Source organism: Suncus etruscus, chromosome 7, assembly GCF_024139225.1.
Source record: "Suncus etruscus isolate mSunEtr1 chromosome 7, mSunEtr1.pri.cur, whole genome shotgun sequence".
NCBI lineage: Eukaryota > Metazoa > Chordata > Mammalia > Eulipotyphla > Soricidae > Suncus > Suncus etruscus.
The window spans coordinates 94713416-94736516 of NC_064854.1; the positions used below are offsets into that span (position 1 = coordinate 94713416).

A 23101-nucleotide genomic window follows, 5' to 3' on the forward strand; every position below is an offset into this window, starting at 1 on the left:
AAAAAAAAAAAAAAAAAAAAGAGTTGATTTAGGGTATGAGGGTCCATGAGAAAATATAAAAATATTTTAATTTGAGAAGAGATAGCATGGAGGTAGTGCATTTGCCTTGCATGCAGAAGGTTGGTGGTTCGAATCCCGGCATCCCCTATGGTCCCCCGAGCCTGCCGGGGGCGATTTCTGAGCATAGAGCCAGGAGTAGCCCCTGAGCCCTGCCGGGTGTGATCCAAAAACCAAAATAAAAAGAAGAAGAAGAAGAAGAAGAAGAAGAAGAAGAAGAAGAAGAAGAAGAAGAAGAAGAAGAAGAAGAAGAAGAAATATTTTAATTTATAGAGCTTTCATCTATGTGAACAGAGTGAGGGGGTGTGAGGGAGAATGTTTTAGAATACATATTTATTGTAATTTTGAAATAATACTAGAACAACACATGTTTTAAATAATAATGTGCGGGAAAGTAAACAACAATATATTATAGAGGTAAGCATTAGAACTTCCAAATTAATAGGAAGAGATAAAAGAAATTTTTTCCAAGTCAATACAAAGTAAAAGATTCGATAACAAGTAAGGAGTGATAGTATAGTATAGTGGGTAAGATATTTGCCTTCTATGTGGCATTCGTAGATCATAGCTGTAGGTGATGACTGAGCTCTGAGCACATCAGGATCTGGCCCTAAAACAAAACAAACATGCAAACACCAAAACAGAATATAAATATTTTTACTATTTTTCTGAATTATGCTAGCAATATAAGCTAATATCAACATTTAAACCAGTTTGGGACGTGACTCAGCAACACAGCACTTGCCTTGCATGTGTGAGGCATTAGGTTTGATTTCCAGCACAGAAAAACAAACCTATATGTTCTCCCTAGCATCATCAGGAGTAATTTCGAAGTGCAGAGCCAGGAGAAACCCCTGAGCGCTACCGGGAGTAACCAAAAAAAACATAGACGAAAACAAACAAACAAATAAACAAAATACCATAATAAAATTTAGTGTACTTGTGGGGGCTGCCAGTTACTCTTACAGTTATAAATCTATTGAAGACAGTATTCGAAAGGCATTGATTTATAATCATATTTTACTAGCATTGTATGCAATATCGTCTTACATGTGTGAAGGGGGTGTTTTGGCGATGCTGGGCGTGGCGGGACTACCCCAGACTTTGCTGGGGCTGGAGAGGCCTCCTACAAAAAGCAGGCGCCTTAATCCCTGCACTGTCAATCCCTCAAGACCGACCCTTACTGTATAGTCCTGCAGGGAGCAAGGCCAGGGCCGACACTGGAACTCCCGAGCCCATTCATTTCAGGAGCGCCAAGGCTCTTGCCAGCAAAGTCCCAAATGTCCCCATCGGTTTGGAGGTGAAGCCAGCCAGGTCAGCCACCGCGGATCGGACAGACCGACCGACAGTCGGTGCCAGGCTGACCCGGATCAGGGGGAGCGGAACGGAGCGGAGGAAGCGCCTCGCAGGCAGGTGCCACGGGCCCTGGGAGCGCCCCCTGGCCCAGCCTGGTGTCGGGCGGCTGCTCGGAGCGCGTGCGGGCGGCGGGGACGCGCAGCCAGCCAGCTATCCAGCCAGCCAGCGGGCAGCGAGGCCTGCGAGCCCGGCGGTCCGAAGCATGCGGCGGACGCGGAGCGGCGCGGGCACCCGGGCGCGCGGGCAGAAGCGGCCCGAGCCCGCCGCGGCCCCCGCCGTGCCCGCCGCGGCGTCAGCCCCGGGAGGTGGCTCGCGGCGCTCCACGGGCCCGGCCGCCAGCCAGGCCGCCAGCCGGAGCCGCGCGAAGCCGCGGCCGAGCCCGCCGGAGCCTGCCCCGGGGGAGCCGCAGCGGGAGCGGGAGCCGGAGCCCGCGACCCCGACGTCCTCGGGGCCGGCGCCCGCGCCGCCGGAGCTGGGCGCGCAGCGGGAGCGCTGGGAGGCGTTCCAGAAGCGGCAGAGGCTCAGCTTCGAGGCCGCCGCCAAGCTGCTGCTGGACACCTAGTGAGTGCGCGCGGCTCCGGGGGTCGTGGCTGGCGATCGAGGGGCCCCGTCCGAGGGGCTCCGGGCTGGAGCCGCCTGCGAGGCCGAGGCCGGGCCCGGGGACGCCCTGGTCCCGCGGGCCAGTCCCGCGCGCGGGCCCCGCTTGGCCACCCGGGCGCGCAGAGGGCGCGCGGGCCTCCGCGGAAAGGCGGCGACTCCCAGCCACGGATCCCTAGGGGCGAGCTGGGGCGAGTGGGCGGGAGGCGAGAGGGCTGTGAACTGCCATGCGTGGTTCGGAACCCGCCTGGTGGGCGACGAGCCCGGGGCATTGTTCCGGCTCTCCTGGCGAGGGGCGCGCACCGATCCACCAGCCGGTTGCGCCACGCCGGGGACATTCCGCCTGTCCCGCAGAGCTAGAGTGCAAGGTGGGAGCCCCCTTTCCCCACCCGCCCCAGCCGGGCTTCTGCGAACGTGTCTCCCCTGTTCCCCACTTTGTCTGCCCAGGGCTGCCTTGTGGAAGCATGCAGACCCCGACCCTGCGAAGCTGGGGAGTTTAGGGAGATAGCTGGCCACTCACTCCCTAACGTTCTCTCTGTTGATGCTCGAAGAATTAAAAACCACCCAGACCCAAGGGTGGGGGACAGGCAAAGCCGCAGTAGTTTTTTTCCAACAACCTGAGGATTATCTTGAACAAAAGTTTTCTATTGTCTCTGCTTTAGGAAAAGAACGTTTTGTTGTTTTCCCTTGGAGATGGAGCATTCTCGAGAGGCTTCACTTTTATTTGATTTATTATCTTTGACCATAATGGACTGAATAATATTTTGGTTTTGGTGTGGGGGCCGCACCTGACTGCGTAGACTTGTTCAGCATCTGCTCGGTGCTGGAGATTCGCTTCTTGTTAGAGTTCTAGGTACCCCGAACTATTGACTCCGGTATACAAAGGTGTGAGCTCCAATCGGGCCCCGAATAACAAAAAGTTGTTTTAATATTCTCCATCCCTCAAATATATTTTAGTATCTATGGAGTCCCAACTCGGTAGAGAAGAAACATGTAAAACTCAAACGAAGTAAAATTTTAATTTTAAACCTAATGGTTAAAAAAAGACTTTGGCATAAAAGATGTTGACAAAAGTAAACTTTTAATTTGTTATACTGGCAAGAGTACGTACATTTATTAAAAATAAAAAATCCACTAAATTTAAATTGACTGCGTGCAATAGGAATATATTACTGCATTAGTTTTGCTAATGTATTAAAAAAGGAGAATTAGCGAATAGTTTGCATCTCTCTTGGTTATGAGGATTATAGGCCACTTTTAAACTTTTTATTTTATTTTATTGGAACCATTGTGATCTACAAAGTCCTTTATAATTAGATTTCAGACATACAATGATCCGGGCCAATCCCATCACCAGAGTCGACCTCCCTCCACTATTGTTCCCAAAGTGTACCCTATACCACCACCCTTTGCCCCTGGCCTGCCAGTAAAACCGGCCCATTCAAGTTTAGATTGTTAAAGTTTGGGTTTCTTGATTTATTCCATTGTTGTTAATTCTGGCCTGGATATTTAGTTCTGTTCAATTTTTTCTCCACCAACGTACTCGAGACCACTTGTCCCCGGCCCCATCTTTTATTTTTTCCCCTTCTTAATTTTATAGAAAAATGCGGGGCCGGGCGGTGGCGCTAAAGGTAAGGTGCCTGCCTTGCCTGCGCTAGCCTTGGACGGACCGCGGTTCGATCCCCCGGTGTCCCATATGGTCCCCCAAGCCAGGAGCAACTTCTGAGCACATAGCCAGGAGTAACCCCTGAGCGTTACCAGGTGTGGCCCAAAAAAACAAAAAAAAAAAAAAAAAAAAAAAAGAAAAAAAGAAAAAAAAAGAAAGAAAAATGCAGAAGTGTAAGACTAAAACCAAGTAATTAATGTCCCAAGTTTCTATGGAAAAAGCAGGAGTCCTTAACCAAAAGATTAAAAAAAAAGGTGACAGGTTTATTTTTTTGTTTTTTGTTTTTTTGTTTTTTGTTTTTTGCATAGGTGCAACAAAAGTTAGGGAAAATAGAAAGAAAAAACATTTGGCCTGGGGCTGGAGAGATAGCATGGAAGATAAGGCCTTTGCCTTACATGCTAAAGGATGGTGGTTCAAATCCCAGCATCCCATAAGGTCCCCAGAGCGCTGCTGAGTGTGACCCAAAAACCAAAAACGAAAAAAAAGCAAAACAAACAAAAAAACATTTGGCCTAAAAATAGGGTGTCCCGGGGCTAGTGATAGCATGGAGGTAAGGCATTTGCCTTGCATGTAGAAGGTAGGTGGTTCGAATTCTGGCATCCCATATCCCCCGCGTCTGCCAGGAGCGATTTCTTTTTTTTTTTTTTTTTTTTTTTTTTTGGTTTTTGGGCCACACCCGGTGACGCTCAGGGGTTACTCCTGGCTATATGCGCTCAGAAGTCGCTCCTGGCTTGGGGGACCATATGGGACGCCGGGGGATCGAACCGCGGTCCGTCTCCTAGGCTAGCGCAGGTAAGGCAGGCACCTTACCTCCAGCGCCACCGCCCGGCCCCAGGAGCGATTTCTGAGCTTGGAGCCAGGAGTAACCCCTGAGCGCTGCTGGGTGTGACCCAAAAACAAATAAATAAAAAACATTTATTTAGACTTTGAGTCACACCTGGCAGTGCTCAGGGGTTGGTCCTGGCTCTGTGCTCAGAAATCACACCTGGCAGGCTTGGGGGACCATATGGGATGTTGGGAATTGAACCCTGGTCCATTCTGGGTCAGCTATGTACAAGGCAAATAGGCCTGCTGCTGTTTAGGTCTCTTGATTCTATTGTTGTTGCCTTTGTTTGGGTATTTAGTTCTGTCTTTTTTTAATACTACCAATGCACCTAAGACCACTTGGCCTCTGGCCCCCATCATTTCATATTCTCTTCTATTCAGTTTCTTTCCTTCTCCTCACTGTACTCTGGAGCCAGTGGTATTCGAGACAACTCCTATTTATACTATTGTATTTCTTCATGCAGTTATTCTAAATACCACATATTTAGAATATAGTATTTAGAACATAATTCTAAATACCACCTATTTATAATACAAAATGAATATAATATTTATATTTATCCTGTATTTATCCTTCTTGCTTCATTTAACGTAATGTTTTCTAATCTCATCCATGTTGTTGCAAATTGTATGACTACACCATTCCTTAGATCTATGTAGTATTCCCTTGTATATGAACCACATCCTCATGATCCACTCGTCTGTTGTTGGACATCTAGGTTGATTCCAAGTACAGAGTGCTGCAATGAATAGTGGTGTGCATACATCCTTTTGGATGAATGTTTTTGATATCAAAATTAAAAAGTTTTAATTTTTTACAACACAGATGTATGCAGAAAAAATTAAATATTTTAAATTAACTGAACTTATCCTTATTTTGTTTGATTTTTGGAAGGTCATACCTTGCCATACTAAAGTTTACTCCTGGCTTTGTCCTCAAGAATCACTCCTTGTGGGGGGGGGCAGAGCAGTGGCGTAGCGGTAAGGTGTTTGCCTTGCACGTATCTGACCTAGGATGGACCAAGGTTTGATCCCCCGGTGTCCCATATGGTCCTCAAGCCAGGAGCGATTTCTTTTTCTTTTTTCTTTTTTTTTTTTTTTTAAGCCAGGAGCGATTTCTGAGTGCATAGCCAGGAGTAACCCCTGAGCATCACCGGGTGTGGCCCAAAAATTAAAGAAAGAAAAAAAGAAGGAAGGAAGGAAGGAAGGAAGGAAGGAAGGAAGGAAGGAAGGAGAGGCCAGAGAGAAAGAAGGAAGGAAGGAAGGAAGGAAGGAAGGAAGGAAGGAAGGAAGGAAGGAAGGAAGGAAGGAAGGAAGGAAGGAAGGAGAGGCCAGAGAGACAGCACAGGGGTGTGGCCCAAAAATTAAAGAAGGAAGGAAGGAAGGAAGGAAGAAAAGAAGGCAGAAAAGAAGGAAGGAAGGAAGGAGAGGCCAGAGAGACAGCACAGGGGCATTTGCCTTGCAAGCAGCTGACCCAGGACCTAAGGTGGTTGGTTCGAATCCTGGCGTCCCATATGGTCCCCCGTGCCTGCCAGGAGCTATTTCTGAGCAGATAGCCAGGAGTATCCCCTGAGCACCACCGGGTGTGGCCCAAAAAAAATAAAAGAAGGAAGGAAGGAAAGGAAGGAAGGAAGGAGGAGGGAATGAAGGAGGGAAGAAAGGAAGGAAGGAGGGAGGGAAGGAAGGACAGAGGAATGGAGGGAGGGAGGAAGGAAGGAAGGAAGGGTGGAAGGAAGGAAGGAAGGAAGGAACGAAGGAATGAAGGAACGAAGGAATGAAGGAAGGAAGAATGATTCATTCCTTGGGGCTGGAGAGATAGCATAGCGGTAGGGTGTTTGCCTTGCAAGCCAATCCAGGATGGACAGTAGTTCAAATCCCAGCATCCCATATGGTCCCCCAAGCCTGCCAGGAGCGATTTCTGAGCACAGAACCAGGAATAACCCCTGATTGTCACCAGGTGTGACCCAGAAACCAAAAAAAAAAAAAAAAGAAAAAAAGAAAAAAAAGAAAAAAGAAAGAAAGAAATCACTCTTTGCAGTACTTAGGAATGAACTGAGGTTGTTTATGTGCAAAGCAAGTGTTTTACCTGTTGTACTGTTTCTCTCACACTGAATTTAAAATATGTGAATTAGGACCAAAGAGATAGCACAGCAGGTAGGACATTTGCCTTGCATGCTATTGACTCTGTTCTGTCCCCAGCATCCCTTATTGTCTTTGGAGCCTGCCAAGAGTAACTTTTTGTTGTTGTTGCTGTTGTTGTTTTGGGTCACACCCAGCAGCGCTCAGGGGTTCCTCCTGGCTCTGTGCTCAGAAATCGCCCCTGGCAGGCACGGGGACTATATGATATGCTGGGATTTGAACCACCATCCTTCTGCAGGTAAGGCAAACGCCTTACCTCCATGCTATCTCACTGGCCCCCAAGAGTAACTTCTGAGCGCAGAGCCAGGAGTAACCCCTGAGTGCCACTAGGTATGGCCCCAAAACAAAGCAATTTACTTTATTCAACTCTTAATAACATTTTTTTTTTTTTTTTTTTGGTTTTTGGGTCACACCCGGCAGTGCTCAGGGGTTATTCCTGGCTGTCTGCTCAGAAATGCTCCTGGCAAGCACGGGAGACCATATGGGACACCGGGATTCGAACCAACCACCTTTGGTCCTGGATCGGCTGCTTGCAAGGCAAATGCTGCTGTGCTATCTCTCCGGGCCCTCTTAATAACATTTTTAATTTTCTACACAACATAGTAGAATAATATATAAAATGGTTTTTAAAAATAATTTCACTTTATTATTTTGTATTATGTTAATTAATTAATTAATTACTTTTTGTTTATTTTATTATTATTTGTACTCGCCTCCGTTTCTGCCCTTTAATGGGAGAGATCTCCGGCTAGCAGCTTTCTCTCAACCAGGACAGAAGGTAGAAGGCGAATACAAATAATTCGCAAGTGTTTAAGCTCTTTTGTGAACACCTAGAAAATTAAGCCGTAGAAGTTAATAAAACGCTCAAGCAGAGTTCCTGTCAAGAGGCTTTAATGATGGAGCAAGCAGAGTTTTTATGCCCTGCTTCAGTGGGAGGAGCAAAAACATAGGATTGAAATTTAAACCAATCAGATTTGTACAGGTACAACTATTTTAACCAATGGGAGCAGACACATTTTGATGGCGGGAAGGATAAGGAGAAACCTGGCAGGATGGGGGGAGGGGAAGCAAATCCTTAATAGATCTTACAGTTTAAACCTTACAAAAACCTATCTATAATTGCGTTGTATGAGAGCAGTTACAAAAACAGGTTCCATGGAAAGATTTAAGGAATCTAGTTAAGCCAGATTCTCTGTGGTGAGCTAAATTTATTTGCAGGGTTCTTTTGGCTCAGGGCTTATGCAAACTTATGGCTTGAATCAGGCAGCGGTGAAAAATCCATTGAATATGTGGGTGTACGGTCGCCCACAATTATTTTGGCCACACCCAGCGGTGTTGAGTAACTCACTCCTGAAGAGTCACTCAGGAGTGACTCAGAAATCACTACTGGAGTAGGGGGGAGGGGGTTAGAAGCATATTCTATTCTGGGGTGGGCTGCATGGAAGGCAAATGCCCTCCCCAGTGTACTATTGCTCTGACCCATCTTGTGTGAATTCTTTATTATTTTTGGGCCACACCCGATGACGCTCAGGACTTACTCCTGGCTATGTGCTCAGAAATCGCCCCTGGCTTGGGGGACCATATGGGACGCCTTATACCCTGTGCCATCACTTTGGCCCCTTATTTATTTATTTTTTGGACCACACCCGACATCACTCAGGAGTTATTCCTGGTTCTGTGCTCAGAAATCGCTCCTGGCAGGCTCGGGGGACCATATGGGATGCTGGGGATCAAACCCAGGTCCATGCAGGTCTGCTGCGTGCAAGGCAAATGCCCTACCACAGTGCTATCACTTCAGCCCCATGATTTATTCTTTTTTTTGGGGGGGGGGGGGCGTCATACCCAGCAGTGGTCAGGAGTTATATCTGGCTCTACACTCAGAAATCATGCCTGGCAGGCTCGGGGGACCATATGGGATGCTGGGATTCGAACCACCATTCTTCTGCATGCAAGGCAAATGCCCTACCTCCATGCGATATCTCTGGCCCCCGAATTTATTCTTTTTTTTTTTTTTTTTTTTTTTTTTGGTTTTTGGGCCACACCCGGCATTGCTCAGGGGTTACTCCTGGCTGTCTGCTCAGAAACAGCTCCTGGCAGGCATGGGGGACCATATGGGACACCGGGATTCGAACCAGCCACCTTTGGTTCTGGATTGGCTGCTTGCAAGGCAAACACCGCTGTGCTATCTCTCCGGGCTCAAATTTATTCTTAATATGCAAAAAAATTACATTTATTTATTTTTGTTTTTTCGGGGGGGGGGGATTGAACCACGGTCCTTCCTTGGCTAGCGCTTGCAAGGCAGACACCTTACCCCTAGCGCCACCTCGCCGGCCCCACAAATCACATTTAAACACCAAACTATTTTTCCTGTAATATTGTTTGAGAAAGAAGAATGAATTATATTCTCATTATTGATAAGTGTATAGCCCTTTGGGGAAACAATTAAATGATATTTGTCAAAACAGAAATTCAGGGGCCGGAGAGATGGCATGGAGGTATGGCGTTTGCCTTGTATGCAGAAGGTTGGTGGTTCGAATTCCAGTATCTCATACGGTCCCCTGAGTTTGCCAGGAGTGATTAAAAAAAGGGGGGGGGGAGGCCCAGAGAGATAGCACAGTGGTGTTTGCCTTGCAAGCAGCCGATCCAGGACCAAAGGTGGTTGGTTCGAATCCCGTTGTCCCATATGGTCCCCCGTGCCTGCCAGGAGCTATTTCTGAGCAGACAGCTAGGAGTAACCCCTGAGCACCGCCGGGTGTGGCCCCCCCCCCAAAAAAAAAAAAACAGAAATTCAGGGGCTGGAGAGATGACCAACAGGTAAGGTGCTTACCTTGCCTGTGACTGACCTGGGTTCTCTCCCTAGTACCACATTTGGTCCTTCAAGCCCTGCCATAAGTGATACTAAGCAATGAGCCAGGAGTAATTCCTGCACACAGCAGGTATGGCCCAAACGCGACCTTGCTCTAACGACAGCAACAAAGAGAAGAAATACATCTCCTGTTGGATGCAAAAGACTTTGTCCAACAATACAAGGAGAATGTAAGCGTATGTAATAAAATTCTGCCTGATTCTTCATAAATCTTCTCTTTTTTTCCCCCTTCATTTAGTGAATACCAAGGCCTTGTGAAACACACTGGAGGCTGCCACTGTGGAGCAGTTCGCTTTGAAGTTTGGGCTTCAGCTGACTTGCACATCTTTGACTGCAAGTGAGTATTTCTCTTCCTAGGTTGACTTAAAGGAAAGAATGTGCAGTAATGCACATACAGGAGTAATGACTTAAGAGTTTAAATGCAGTCAATGATGGATAAGGGTTTATTACAATGATAGGTAGCCTGAAAATAATTTGAATTTGATCTGTGTGTGTGTGTGTGTGTGTCTTAAGGCTGAGGGAACAAATGAGAAAGACAGAGAGGTCACTTTTGTAGCACTGCCTCAAGAAATACAAAACAGCATCCTGTGACAGAATTCATCTTGAGACTAATATTGCTGGTGGATTGGGGGAGAGAATAGAGGAGGTGGTCAGGCTGGGCACTGAAAAGATTTGGGCAGTTTCAGAGTGGGGAAGTAAGGGTGTGCATATCTGGTATCTCCTGGCACTCTTACCTGTTCTTTTATGAGGCCGATAGAACCTCCAAGGTCTGTGGAGGGCCTATGTTTTAGCACCGTCCCCAGCATTGCGATATAACAAGGACCACAGGCTCTGGCTTCTGGAGCAGTAGTTGCCATATAGCTAATTATGTAGCACTATCCAATATTTTTTGCCTGTAGGTGTTACAGTACTTGAATAACGTGTGAATAATAAATAAATGACATGGAATTGCTCAAGTGGGCTGATTTGAATTACTCAAAATCCATAAGTGATATTATTTAATCTTAATTTACTTAATTACTCAAACTCCATATGAGATTACTCACAGTGCAGTTCAGATTGGAAAATAAGTACTGCAGAATAATTTGTTAGAGGACTCTATTAATAAGAATGTTTTAAGGGGCCGGAGAGATAGCATGGAGGTAAGGCGTTTGCCTTACATGCAGAAGGACGGTGATTCAAATCCTGGCATCCCATATGGTCCCCCGAGCCTGCCAGGAGCAATTTCTGAGTGTAGATCCAGGAGTAACCCCTGAGGGTTGCTGGGTGTGACCTCAAAACCAAAATATATATATATTTTAAAAAGTGGACAAATAAATTGGTAATTCTGAGATTGTTTCACTTGGAGCTAGACTCTCTCTGAAGGGAACCTAAGTTTACTTGTCCATTTGAATAATGAATATTTGAAAGGCATTAAGATTGTAGGAATGCTAAGGGCCAGAGAGATAGTACAGCAGGTAAGATACTTGCCTGGGAACTGCAGCCAACCCGGGTTCAATCCTGGAATCTCATATGATCCAGCACTGCCAGGAGTTATTCCCGTGCTCAGAGTCAGGAGTAACCTCTGATCATTACCAGGTGGCTAATAAAAAAGATTGTAGCAATGCCTTAGCATTTTCTAAGTGTGTGTGCAATCCAGCTTTTCCTTTACTATTAAAAACAACCAAACACCTGGGGTGGGATTTAGGAGAGGGGTTGGCTACGCAACTGATTGTGGGACCTGCAGGCTCTTCTCTGTTCACGGAGACGAGAGGACCCAGATATCCAGTCCATCTGCTGAAGCTCCCTTCCTGAACAGTGCTGAAAGGGTTGATCTCTGGAGTGAATTGGCTCTCAGAGCATACGAGGATAGACCTCCTTGGAACTCAGAGGTTGCAGATGGCTATTTACAATCTGGCATGTATTCTTTTTTAGCTGCAGTATTTGCAAGAAGAAGCAGAATAGACACTTCATTGTTCCAGCTTCTCGCTTCAAACTCTTGAAGGTTAGTGCTAAGGGCAGGATGAATGCAGAGCCTTTGGTGAGCAGGGTGTACTTTGGGGGTACATAAGCAGAGAGCATCTATCGGAAGGTTTAATTTTCTTTGTTTACTTTTTAAAAAGTTACTATTGCTACGAGTACTGTAGATGAACCCAGGTATTCAGATATGCAAGGCAAATGTTCTACGATACCCTTCATCCTTTCTGGGCCAGAGAGATAGTACAGTGAGTGGGTAAGGCACTTGCTTTGTACCTGGTCAACCCAGGTTGAGCCCATCACCACATATGGTTCCCTGAGACCCAGCTGAGGTCAGACTCAGGAGTAAACCCTGAGCACAGCTCAGTATGGCTCCCTACCAAAACACAAAATCCTTGGTTCTTCCATTTGTATATGCATTTTTTTTAAATTACTTTGTGTTTGGCCCACATCTGGGGATGTTTAGGGGCTTGTTGGTGGGGTTCACTTCCTGCTTTCCTCAAGGGACTATAATATTGCCAGGAACTGAACCTAGTCCTCCTTCATCCAAGACTTATATCCCTCTAGCCCATATATATATATATATTGTTTGTTTATTTTGTTTTTGGGTCACACCCGGCAATGCTCAGGGGTTACTCCTGGCTCTATGCTCAGAAATCGCTCCTGGCAGGCTCAGGGGACCATGTTGAATGCTGGGATTCGAACCACCGACCTTCTGCATGCAAGGCAAATGCCTTACCTCCATGCTATCTCTTCCGGCCCATATATTTTAATGAATAGTTGATATATTACTGTGGAAGCTTTCTCTTTTGATCTAATTTTGTTGATTTATCATTAGTTTGCAATACTTAGATTTTAGGAGTCAAGTTTCACACTTATAGTTAATTAGTTCTTGTAGTTAGTTCTCACTATATTCTTTTTTTTTTTTTTTTTTTTTTTTTTTTTGGTTTTGGGCCACACCCGGTAACGCTCAGGGGTTACTCCTGGCTATGCGCTCAGAAGTCGCTCCTGGCTTGGGGGACCATATGGGACACCGGGGGATCGAACTGCAGTCCGTCCAAGGCTAGCGCAGGCAAGGCAGGCACCTTACCTCTTGCGCCACCGCCCGGCCCCAGTTCTCACTATATTCACCAACACCAAAATCCCATCAATTCTATCAAATGGTAACCTCTACCTTCTCTCTATTCCTTTCCCTCTGTTTTTTTTTCACATTGTTTTTGGAATGTTTTACCAGTTTGCTTCGTTTGGTTATTTTTATTCCATAAATTGAAGCATAGTATAATCTTTACGAGTTCCCACATAATGTCTGAAAAAAGCTCGACTTGACTTATGTGTTTGGGTTTTTTTGGTTGTTGTTACTCCTGGTTCTGTACTCAGGGGGTCACTCCTGGTAGTGCTTGAGGAACCATATGTAGTACAGGGATTGAACTAGGACTGGCTGGATTTTAGGTAAATGCTTTCACATTTATACTGTATATATACCACGCCTTTAACTATATAGCATAATAGTTCTTGACTTTTTCTAGTAATGGCTTTCAATACTTTCTTTCAGCTTTTAATTATAAATCTGTTTACCTTAATATATGCTTATGAGTTTCTTATATTTATATAAAGGCTGAATCCAGCTGTTTTATCCACTTTGATGCTGTCTTTTTATTTTATTTATTTATTTATTTATTTATTATGGTTTTTGGGCCACACCCGGCAGCGCTCAGGGGTTACTCCTGGCTATCTGCTCAGAAATAGCTCCTGGGGGGCCGGGCGGTGGCGCAGGAGCAACTTCTGAGCGCATAGCCAGGAGTAACCCCTGAGCGTCACAGGGTATGGCCCAAAAACCAAAAAAAAAAAAAAAAAAAAAGAAATAGCTCCTGGCAGGCACAGGGGACCATATGGGATGTCAGGATTCGAACCAACCACCTTAGGTCCTGGGTCGGCTGCTTGCAAGGCTAACGCCACTGTGCTGTCTCTCCAGCCCCGATGCTGTCTTTTTATATGTTTCATGCTGATCACATTTAGAGTAATTGCTTAGTTACTATCATTCTAACATTTGTTTATACTTTGTTGGTATATCTTCTGTCATGGGTTTTATTGGCCTTTTCATTTTAAGTTCCTTTTTTTTTTTTTTTTTTTTGGTTTTTGGGCCACACCCGGCGGTGCTCAGGGGTTACTCCTGGCTGTCTGCTCAGAAAAAGCTCCTGGCAGGCACGGGGGATCATATGGGACACCGGGATTCGAACCAACCACCTTAGGTCCTGGATTGGCTGCTTGCAAGGCAAATGCCACTGTGCTATCTCTCCAGGGCCCCCCCTTTTTTTTTTGATGGGGAGTCTCCCACATGGTGCTCAGGAGGTTCTAGAGCCACTCCTAGCAATAGACCAAATGGGCCTGTGTTTTAGTGAGGCGCTACTCAGGCCTAGTAGTTTTCAGGGGATCTCCATAATTCCATATAGTGATTCTCCAACTGCCACATGGTGCTGGGAATCAAACTCTGAACTGTCTCCCAATCCTCGATTTAAAACGGTTTTTTTCCCCTGAGGCCAGATAGATAGCACAGCAGTAGGGTGTTTGCCATGCTTGCAACCGAATTAGGTGAGATGGTGGTTCAAATCCAGGCATCCCATAAGGTCCCCTATGCCTGCCAGGAGTGATTTCTGAGCGTAGAGCCAGGAGTAACCCCTGAGTGCTGCCGGGTGTGACCCAAAAACCAAAAAATAAATAAAAATAAAAATAAAAATAGAAAAGGAAATTATTCGTGGCAGGCTCGGGGACTGTATGGGATGCCGGGAATTGAACCCAGGTCCACCAGATCATCCACGTGCAAGGCAAACGCCCCACCACTATACTATCACTTTGCCCCCCCACCAAATATAGTCTTAAAAATTCACAAAATGGGGCCGGAGAGATAGCATGGAGGTAAGGCGTTTGCCTCTCATGCAGGAGGTCATCGGTTCGAATCCCGGCGTCCCATATATGGTCCTCCCGTGCCTGCCAGGAGCAATTTCTGAGCCTGGAGCCAGGAATAACCCCTGAGCACTGCCGGGTGTGACCCAAAAACCACAAAAAAAAAAAAAAAAAAAAAAAAAATTCACAAAATATTTCATTTTTCCTAACTAATTTCTTCTTTCATTTAAGACATTGCTGAAATTTGATCTTTGATTTAATTAATTTTTTTGTGTGGAATTGAGCCTATTATGCTTCCCATGCAGGTTTCCATTTTATTTATTGTGTTTTTTAGATTCTAAATCTGTGTTTGTAAAGTTTTTGGCTTCTCCAGCAGAGCTTGGGTGACCCCAGGGGGAACTTAGTGATATTTGGCCTAGTAGAACTGGCCTGATGGCTCAGTTCTAGGGCTTAGTGATGTGATGCTGTTTAGATGAAGAGGTGATGAGAACCCCCAGGGCCATCCTGGTGGTGCTTAGGAGCCACGAGGTTGCTACTTGGCAGTGTTTGGGGACCATGCATTGCCAGGAAGCGGAGCAAATAATTTGTACATGTCAGGCAAGCACTCTAGTTCCTTACTATGTATTATTTTAAGCCACTAGTTTTTATTTCAGATCTGCAGCCTGATCTAAGTGTTAAAATTTTAGGTGAATTTTGTGTAATTCCTTGTTTTATGCCTTTTTTTTGTTTGTTTGTTTTGGTTTTTGGGTCACACCTGGCAGTGCTCAGGGGTTGCTCCTGGCTTCATGCTCAGAAATCGCTCCTGGCAGGCTCGGGGGACCATATGGGATGCTGGGATTCGAACCGATGACCTTCTGCATGAAAGGCAAACGCTTTACCTCCATGCTATCTCTCCGACCCCCTTTTTGTATTTTTTGGGTCATACCCAGCAGTGCTCAGGGGTTCCTCCTGGATCTCCGCTCAGAAATTGCTCCTGGCAGGCTTGGGGGACCATATGGGATGCAAGGATTTGATCCACCGTCCTTCTGCATGCAAGGCAAATGCCCTACCTCCATGCTTTCTCTCTGCCTCCCCTTGTTTTATGCCTTTATATAACACATATAGGTGAAGCTTTAGTATTTCTCTTTTTCTCTCTCTTTCTCTTTCTGACTAGCATTAACCCCTACAGTTTCTGTTTTTGCAGACAGCAAATATTTCATCTTTCTTTTTGTATTTTGTTTCTGGGCTACAACTGGCAGTGTGTAGGGCTACTTCTAGTTTGGTGCTGGGGAATCCCCTTCTGGGCAGTGCTCAGGGAGTATGTGCTAGGGCTCCAGGAAGCAAAGCATACTATACTATCAAGCTCTTTGGGCTATTTCCCAGGTTCAAGGTTCCTGTTTCAGAGAGAGAAGAAAAGTGTCTGCCATAAAGGCAGGTGGACTGGGGGTAGGAGAAGTGGGGGAGGAGATATTGGTAGAGGTAAATGTACCTGGTGAAGGGCTGAGTGTTAGAACATTGTATGACTGAAACTCAACCATCAACAACTTTTTAACTCTGTATCTCATGGTGATTAAAAATTAAATATATATATATATATATATATATATATATATATATATATATATATATATATATATATATATATAAAAATACACTGGTGGGTGGCTGCTTGTCTTGCACGTGACCAAGCTAGGTTCAATCCCTGTGTTCAATTCTGTGTTTGTTTAAAGGGTACTACTTTTTTTTTTTTTGGTTTTTGGGTCACACCCGGCAGCATTCAGGGGTTACTCCTGGCTCTTCGCTCAGAAATTGCTCAGAAGGCTTGGGGGAACATATGGGATGCCAGGATTCGAACCACTGTCCTTCTGCATGCAAGGCAAACACCTTACCTCCATGCTCTCTCTCCAGCCCTACTTTTTTTTTGGGGGGGTCACACCCAGCAGCACTTAGGGGTTACTCCTGGCCCTATGCTCAGAAATTGCCCCTGGCAGGCACAGGGGACCATATGGGATGCCGGGATTCGAGCACCGTCATTCTGCATGAAAGGCAAATACCTTACCTCCATGCTATCTCTCCGGCCCCCAAATAATTTTTTTTGGTACCTCTACTTTTTATTTTCTTATGCCAAGGATTGAATCCAGCGAAACATATATATTCTAGGCATGTGCATCCACTAAACTATCCTAGACCCAGGTGGGTAGTATGCTATGGCATAAAGGAGATAAAGGTCAAAAGTTGTAAGAAACTTTGGGACCAGAGCATTGGCACAAGCAGTAAGGCATTTGCCTTATGCATGCTAGAGTAGGATGGACTGTGGTTCAATCCCCCGGCATCCCATATGGTCCCCCAAACCATGAGCAATTTCTGAGCACATTGCTGAGCATCAATGAGTGTGGCCCAAAAAAAAAAAAGCAGTAAGAAAATTCTACCTCATATTTACAGCTAAGCTACCCAATGGCTCTCCTTGGAGGTGACTATTTCTTGGATAGATCTTCATATTCATACATGCTAGTAATCTTCATATGTATATTCATATGCATATGAGCTATAATATTTACAAATAGAAATAAGGGATAGAAATAACTCAAGTACGTGCATGACCTTTGCTCCCCATTATCAAATGACTTTCAAGCACTGCCAGGTGTAGCCCTAGTGGTTGAATGAATTTTCAGGGGCTGGGGCAATAGTACAGTAGAGGGCAAGGCATTTATCTTGTATATTAGCTAACCCAGATACAATCCCTGGCATCACATATGGTTCCTTAAGCCCTGCTAGGAATGATTATGTTTTTGTTTTCTGTTTTTGGGCCACACTTGATGGTGCCCAGAGGTCATTCCTAGCTCTGTTCTCAGAAATCGCTCCTGGCAGGCTGTGGGACCAACTGGGATGCTGGGGATCAAACCAGGCTGCATGAGAGGCAAACTCCCTACTGCTGTGCTATTGCTCCAGCTCTTCTGTTTTTGTTATTATTTGGGGCAGGGACCTATGGGAGTGATTCTTGAGCACAGAGCCAGAAGTAAGCCCTGTGCAATACTGGGTGTGGCCCCCCCATCCCATAACCCCCCCAAAAGATAAATAAAAGAAAGTCCAGGCCCAAGTAACATTATCAACCTGGGTATGAGCATTGAATCTGTCATGCCCTCTCACCAGGCTGAGCATTTCTGCCAGTGTCTCCTGTCTCTCACTTTCTGTACCATAAGGAGACCCCTGTTTTTAAAAAATAGAGGGCTTGGGGCCGGAGAGATAGCATGGAAGTAAGGCGTTTGCCTTTCATGCAGAAGGTCGGTGGTTCGAATCCCGGCATCCCATATGGTCCCCCGAGCCTGCCGGGGGTGATTTCTGAGCGTAGAGCCAGGAATAACCCCTGAGCATTGCCGGGTATGACCCAAAAACCAAAAACCAAAAAAAAAAAAAAAATAGTGTTTGTGATACAGGACAGTAGGTAAGATGCTCATCTTGCATGTGGCTGACCCCGGTTTGATTCCTGGCATCCCATATATGGTCCTTCTAACCCCACAGGGAGTGGTGATCCCTGAGTGCAAAGCCAGAAATAACCCCTGTGAATTGCCAGGTGTGACCACACCCCCCAAAATAAAAATGGTGGTATGCTATACAAATTGCTTTGTACTTTTCTCTGGTTTTATCATCTTGAAGATTGTTCCATACAGATATGCATTAGTAAGTAGAATCACCCCATCCTTTTCAAAAGTTGTAGTGTATTTCATTTTATTAGTGTCCATAATTGCTTTCATCAGTCTTCCATTGACAGATGTTTTATTATTTCCAATCTTGGGCCTTTGCAAATAGTACTTTAGTATTTATGTACATAAGATAAAAATGGAATTCCTATACTATACTAGACTTAAACTGTAAGTCTAAAATGTTATTTTTTTTTTTATCTTTCTAGAAATAGAATTTCTGGTTAAAGGATGTATACATTTAAAATTTCGGATAGATGTTGCCTAATTTTACCAAATTATATATTCTTTTTTTTTTTTTTTTTTTTTTTTTGGTTTTTGTGCCACACCCGGTGATGCTGCTCAGGGGTTACTCCTGGCCTCAGAAATAGCTCCTGGCAGGCATGGGGGACCATATGGGACACCGGGATTCGAACCAACCACCTTTGGTCCTGGATTGGCTGCTTGCAAGGCAAACACTGCTGTGATATCTCTCCGGGCCCTAAATTATATATTCTTATAATAGTACATATTATATATTCATCAGTTGATTCACCAACTTTTTTTTTACTTTTGCTCCCCAATATTAAAAAATGTCCTTTATGTACATCATTTAATAAGTTAAAAAAAAGTTCTGTGAACCACTTGTTCATGTCCTCTATCTAGTGTCCTGTTTAGTTATCTATCTATCTATCTATCTATCTATCTATCTATCTATCTATCTATCTATCTATCTATCTATCTATTTTTTGGTTTTTGGGCCACACCCGGTGACACTCAGGGGTTACTCCTGGCTATGTGCTCAGAAGTCGCTCCTGCGCTCCTGGCTTGGGGGACCATATGGGACACCGGGGGATCGAACTGCGGTCCATCCAAGGCTAGCGCAGGCAAGGCAGGCACCTTACCTCTAGCGCCACCGCCCGGCCCCATAGTTATATATTAAGACAATTAACCCATGTGCCAGAGTGATAGCACAGCAGTAAGGTGTTTTCCTTGTACATGTCCAACACAGGAAGGACAGTGGTTCAAATCCCGGCATCCCATCTGTTCCCTGGAGCCTGCCAGGAGCAATTTCTGAGTGCAGAGCCAGGAATAATCCCTGAGTATAGTCGGGTGTGACCTAAAAATAATAAAAAAAAAAAAAAAAAAAAAAAAAAAAAAGAAGGGGCCGGAGAGCTAACTCAGTGGCATTTGCCTTGCAAGCAGCCGATCCAGGACCTAAGGTGGTTGGTTAGAATCCCGGTGTCCCATATGGTCCCCTGTGCCTGCCAGGAGTGATTTCTGAGCAGATAGCCAGGAGTAATCCCTGAGAGCCACCGGGTGTGGCCCAAAAACTAAAAAATAAAAATTAACACATTGTTGGGCCCGGAGAGCCCAACACAGCGGTGTTTGCCTTGCAAGCAGCCGATCCAGGACCAAAGATGGTTGGTTCAAATCCCGGTGTCCCATATGGTCCCCCGTGCCTGCCAAGAGCTATTTCTGAGCAGACAGCAAGGAGTAACCCCTGAGCACTGCCGAGTGTGGTCCAAAAACTAAAAAAAAAAAGAAAAAAAAATTAACACATTGTCTCCCATGTCTGGTAAGTATTCTGTTTTTTAGTGTGTACTTTATAGATGAAATCAGTCACTAGAATAAACTATCTTCCACCACATACCATAGGGAATTTCAGCAGGAAATGCTTACATGATCTGGAAAGCTGGAGGTTGCACGGTCTCTGCTGTGTGCAGAGACCTAAGAGAACCTGAGTGCTCTCCTCTGCTTGTATGTGACTTGAGGCAGTGTAAAGGGTTCCTGCTTTCAGAAAGCCCCTTAATCTCTGGTCTATTGGGCATGTCCTTATAATCCTGAAAGCCTTTCAAAAGGGCTTTCCCTCACCACAGGTTGTAAAAGATTAATATTTTTAATAAACCCAAAAATTCCTTTGTAAAAGGAGTACACTTATTTTTCTGTTTTCAGGGAGCTGAGAGCTTAACCACATACACGTTCAACACACACAAAGCACAGCACACCTTCTGTAAGAAATGTGGTGTTCAGAGCTTTTATACACCTCGCTCAAACCCTGGAGGCTTCGGTAAGTGAAAAAAATGGGACACATGCTTCGGAGTGTCTGGAGAGGTCCTGTGACTGCTCTGAGTTAAAATGGTGTTATAAAGGTTGGCACGGATATATTTAGCTGCTTGCCTAGCTAAGTCTTTCCATATACATTTTCATAAGAACAGGCTCCTCAGCAGAGCTTTTTTGCAGTGATTGAATGTAAGACTAAATATGGCTATTTAAAAACCTGTTAGATCCTGATTTCTCATTTACTGCCAGAGCTTAATGCTAAGGGAGATGACATTGGGAAGTAGAGTGAAAAGTGGGACAGAGGGGCCTGGAAATAAAGAGTATTGATTATACCTTCAATATATTTTATTGTTTGTTAGAAACACTAAATAGAAAAAAATAGAAAAACCTCCATGGTCCTCCAGATCCTGTGTAGGAAAAGACTGGGTGGGGGGGGGCTTAAGCCATTACTTAAAATGACATCAGTTGTAGTATGAATTGAATGGAAATATTGGTAGTATTTCTCAGGCACGTGTCCCTCATGTACGTGCTGCCTCTAGAATGTGGTTGGGTAGTTGGGATTATGACCATCTTGGACCTTGCATTGCTGGGGCAGGAGCATCACCCTTGCCCTCTTCACCCCATTTCCTTAGCAGCTCCAGTTTGTTCCTCATCTGTCTCATAAAGTCTTCTTCTGGATTCCTCAAGGAACAGCAAAAGCTTTTGCTGATGTTTTTGTTTTAAAAGAAAAAAGTCCACATAGAAAGATATTTGCTATAGAATTATCTAGCACCTGGGAAAGACCTGGGACCTTTTCAGGCTGCAGTCAGAGATCACTTAGAGCTTGAGTTTTTTCACTTTTTTTTTTTAACTTTGGCTGGATATGTAATGATGTTCCACTTTGGCCATTCTGATCTCCTGAGAGTTCACATTTATGCAGGAGAACTGCAGAGAAGCTAGCATAGTAAGCTTTAGTTTTTCTTGAAAAGCCAGAGCTGCATGTGTGGGTTTATCCAAGAGAAAATATGGTACCTGGTCTCACTCACACTTGGAACTCCTCTTTTTTGTGTCACTTCCTTTTAGGAATTGCGCCACATTGCCTGGATGATGGCACCGTGCGGAGTGTGTCCATTGAGGAATTCAATGGCAGCAATTGGGAAAAGGCCATGAAAGAGCATAAGACCATTAAGAACATGTCTAAAGAGTGAGCCCTGCTTCTCTCGTTCCTGAAAAAGAAGAATTGGGGTCACCACTTGGCTATCCCTGATGCACCTCAGCGAGTCTCCTGAATGTGATCAACTTGGGCTGCCAGTTCTCCAGCCAGCAGACATCTTATTTTGCTCAGCTACACTTTCTGTAGGCAGCTCTTTGGCCTTCCTTTACCCAAAATTTGATGTAGGCTAGTTGACCTTTCTACCCATTTTTTGTGTGATCTTTTAGAAAAATAAACATTTTTAACATCAAAGAAGGGGTTTCTATGGTTTATCATTTTCTTTGCACTTCGATTTTACTTCCAAGGTCAGTCATTACATAGATCTTTGCTGAGCACTTTTACAATGCTTGTAGTCATATTGGGAGGGAGACAGGCTTATATCCAAGGTCTAGATCCAAAGTATTGGCTATACTTTTTTGTTTTGTTTTGTCTTTGACACACCTGGTGGTGCTCAGGAGTTACTCCTGACTCTGCACTCAGAAATCGCTCTGGCAGGCTCAGGGGACCATATGGGATGCTGCAAATGCCTCACCTGCTTTGCATATACTCCAGCTCTTTTACTACACTTTTTATTTAATATCAGGCCAGAGAAAGAGAGAGTACAGGGTTTGCCTTACACTTTGCTGACCCCACTTGGAATCTTGAGAGTAAGCACTATCAGGTTTGAGCACAAATATACCCCTCCTTTAAAATAAAAGGAGAAACCTGGGGCCAGGAAGGTGGTGCTAGAGGTAAGGTGTCTGCCTTGCAAGCGCTAGCCAAGGAAGGACCGAGGTTCGATCCCCCGGCGTCCCATATGGTCCCCCAAGTCAGGGGCGATTTCTGAGCACTTAGCCAAGAGTAACCCCTGAGCATCAAATGGGTGTGGCCCAACCCCTCCCCCCCAAAAAAGGAGAAATCTGCTTCTAATTATAAGATTTACCTTTTGTTTTGGGCTGCACCTGGTGGTGCTCAAGAATTACTCTTGGTGGTGCATGAGGGACTATATGGGATGCTAGGGACTGAACTCATGTCTGCTGTGCATGAGGCAAACCAGCCTAAATTGAGTTTAGATACAGAGCCACACCCAATTTACCATTCCTTTTTTTGGGGGGGGGTGGTCTTGCTCAGGGGTTACTCCTGGCTCTACGCTCAGAAATCGTTCCTGGCAGGCTTGGGGGGACCATGTGGGATGCCGGGATTTGAACCACCAACCTTCTGCATGGAAGGCAAATGCCTTATTTCCATGCTATCTCTCTGGCTCCAATTTACCTTTCTTAAAAATAAATCATGTGGGGCCGGAGAGATAGCATGGAGGTAAGGCGTTTGCCTCTCATGCAGGAGGTCATCGGTTCGAATCCCGGCGTCCCATATGGTCCTCCCGTGCCTGCCAGGAGCAATTTCTGAGCCTGGAGCCAGGAATAACCCCTGAGCACTGCCGGGTGTGACCCAAAAACCACAAAAAAAAAAAAAAAAAAAAATCATGTCCGTGTTTATTTTTCCCCTTTCTTCCCCCCTTTTTTTTTTTTCTGTTGTGATGACCTGCAATCAAGTCACACTTGCTTGGTTGTGGTGCTCACCAGGGGTTACAGACTTCTCTGTTACTAGGTGTTTCACACTTCTGTCCTAATACCTTTGCTCTAGGGTCATACTCATCTATTTGGGGTGCTTCAGCATATTCTGGTTGTAGTGATTATCTGGGGTTGAACTGGCTGTGGTGCTCATGGCTTTCTTTAGGAGGGGAGCCCCAGTACTCAGGAGTCTGGGAGACACTGTAGTGATACCTGGCCTAGCAGGGTAGGTTTATCACTAGGGTCCAGCAATGAGGTTGGCCAGCCAGAGTGGTG

The 23101-nt window shown here is 45.2% G+C and overlaps 1 protein-coding gene across 1 annotated transcript; it reads left to right on the forward strand.

Annotated features, from left to right (window-relative positions):
- Nucleotides 1-1583: 1583 nt before the first annotated feature.
- CENPV (centromere protein V) lies at nucleotides 1584-21530 on the forward strand. Its single transcript, XM_049776949.1, has 5 exons — nucleotides 1584-1974; nucleotides 9745-9843; nucleotides 11421-11490; nucleotides 19976-20090; nucleotides 21146-21530. Exons 1-5 carry the CDS (start codon nucleotides 1616-1618, stop codon nucleotides 21268-21270), a joined length of 768 nt encoding a protein of 255 aa, XP_049632906.1. The 5' UTR covers nucleotides 1584-1615; the 3' UTR covers nucleotides 21271-21530.
- Nucleotides 21531-23101: the final 1571 nt, after the last annotated feature.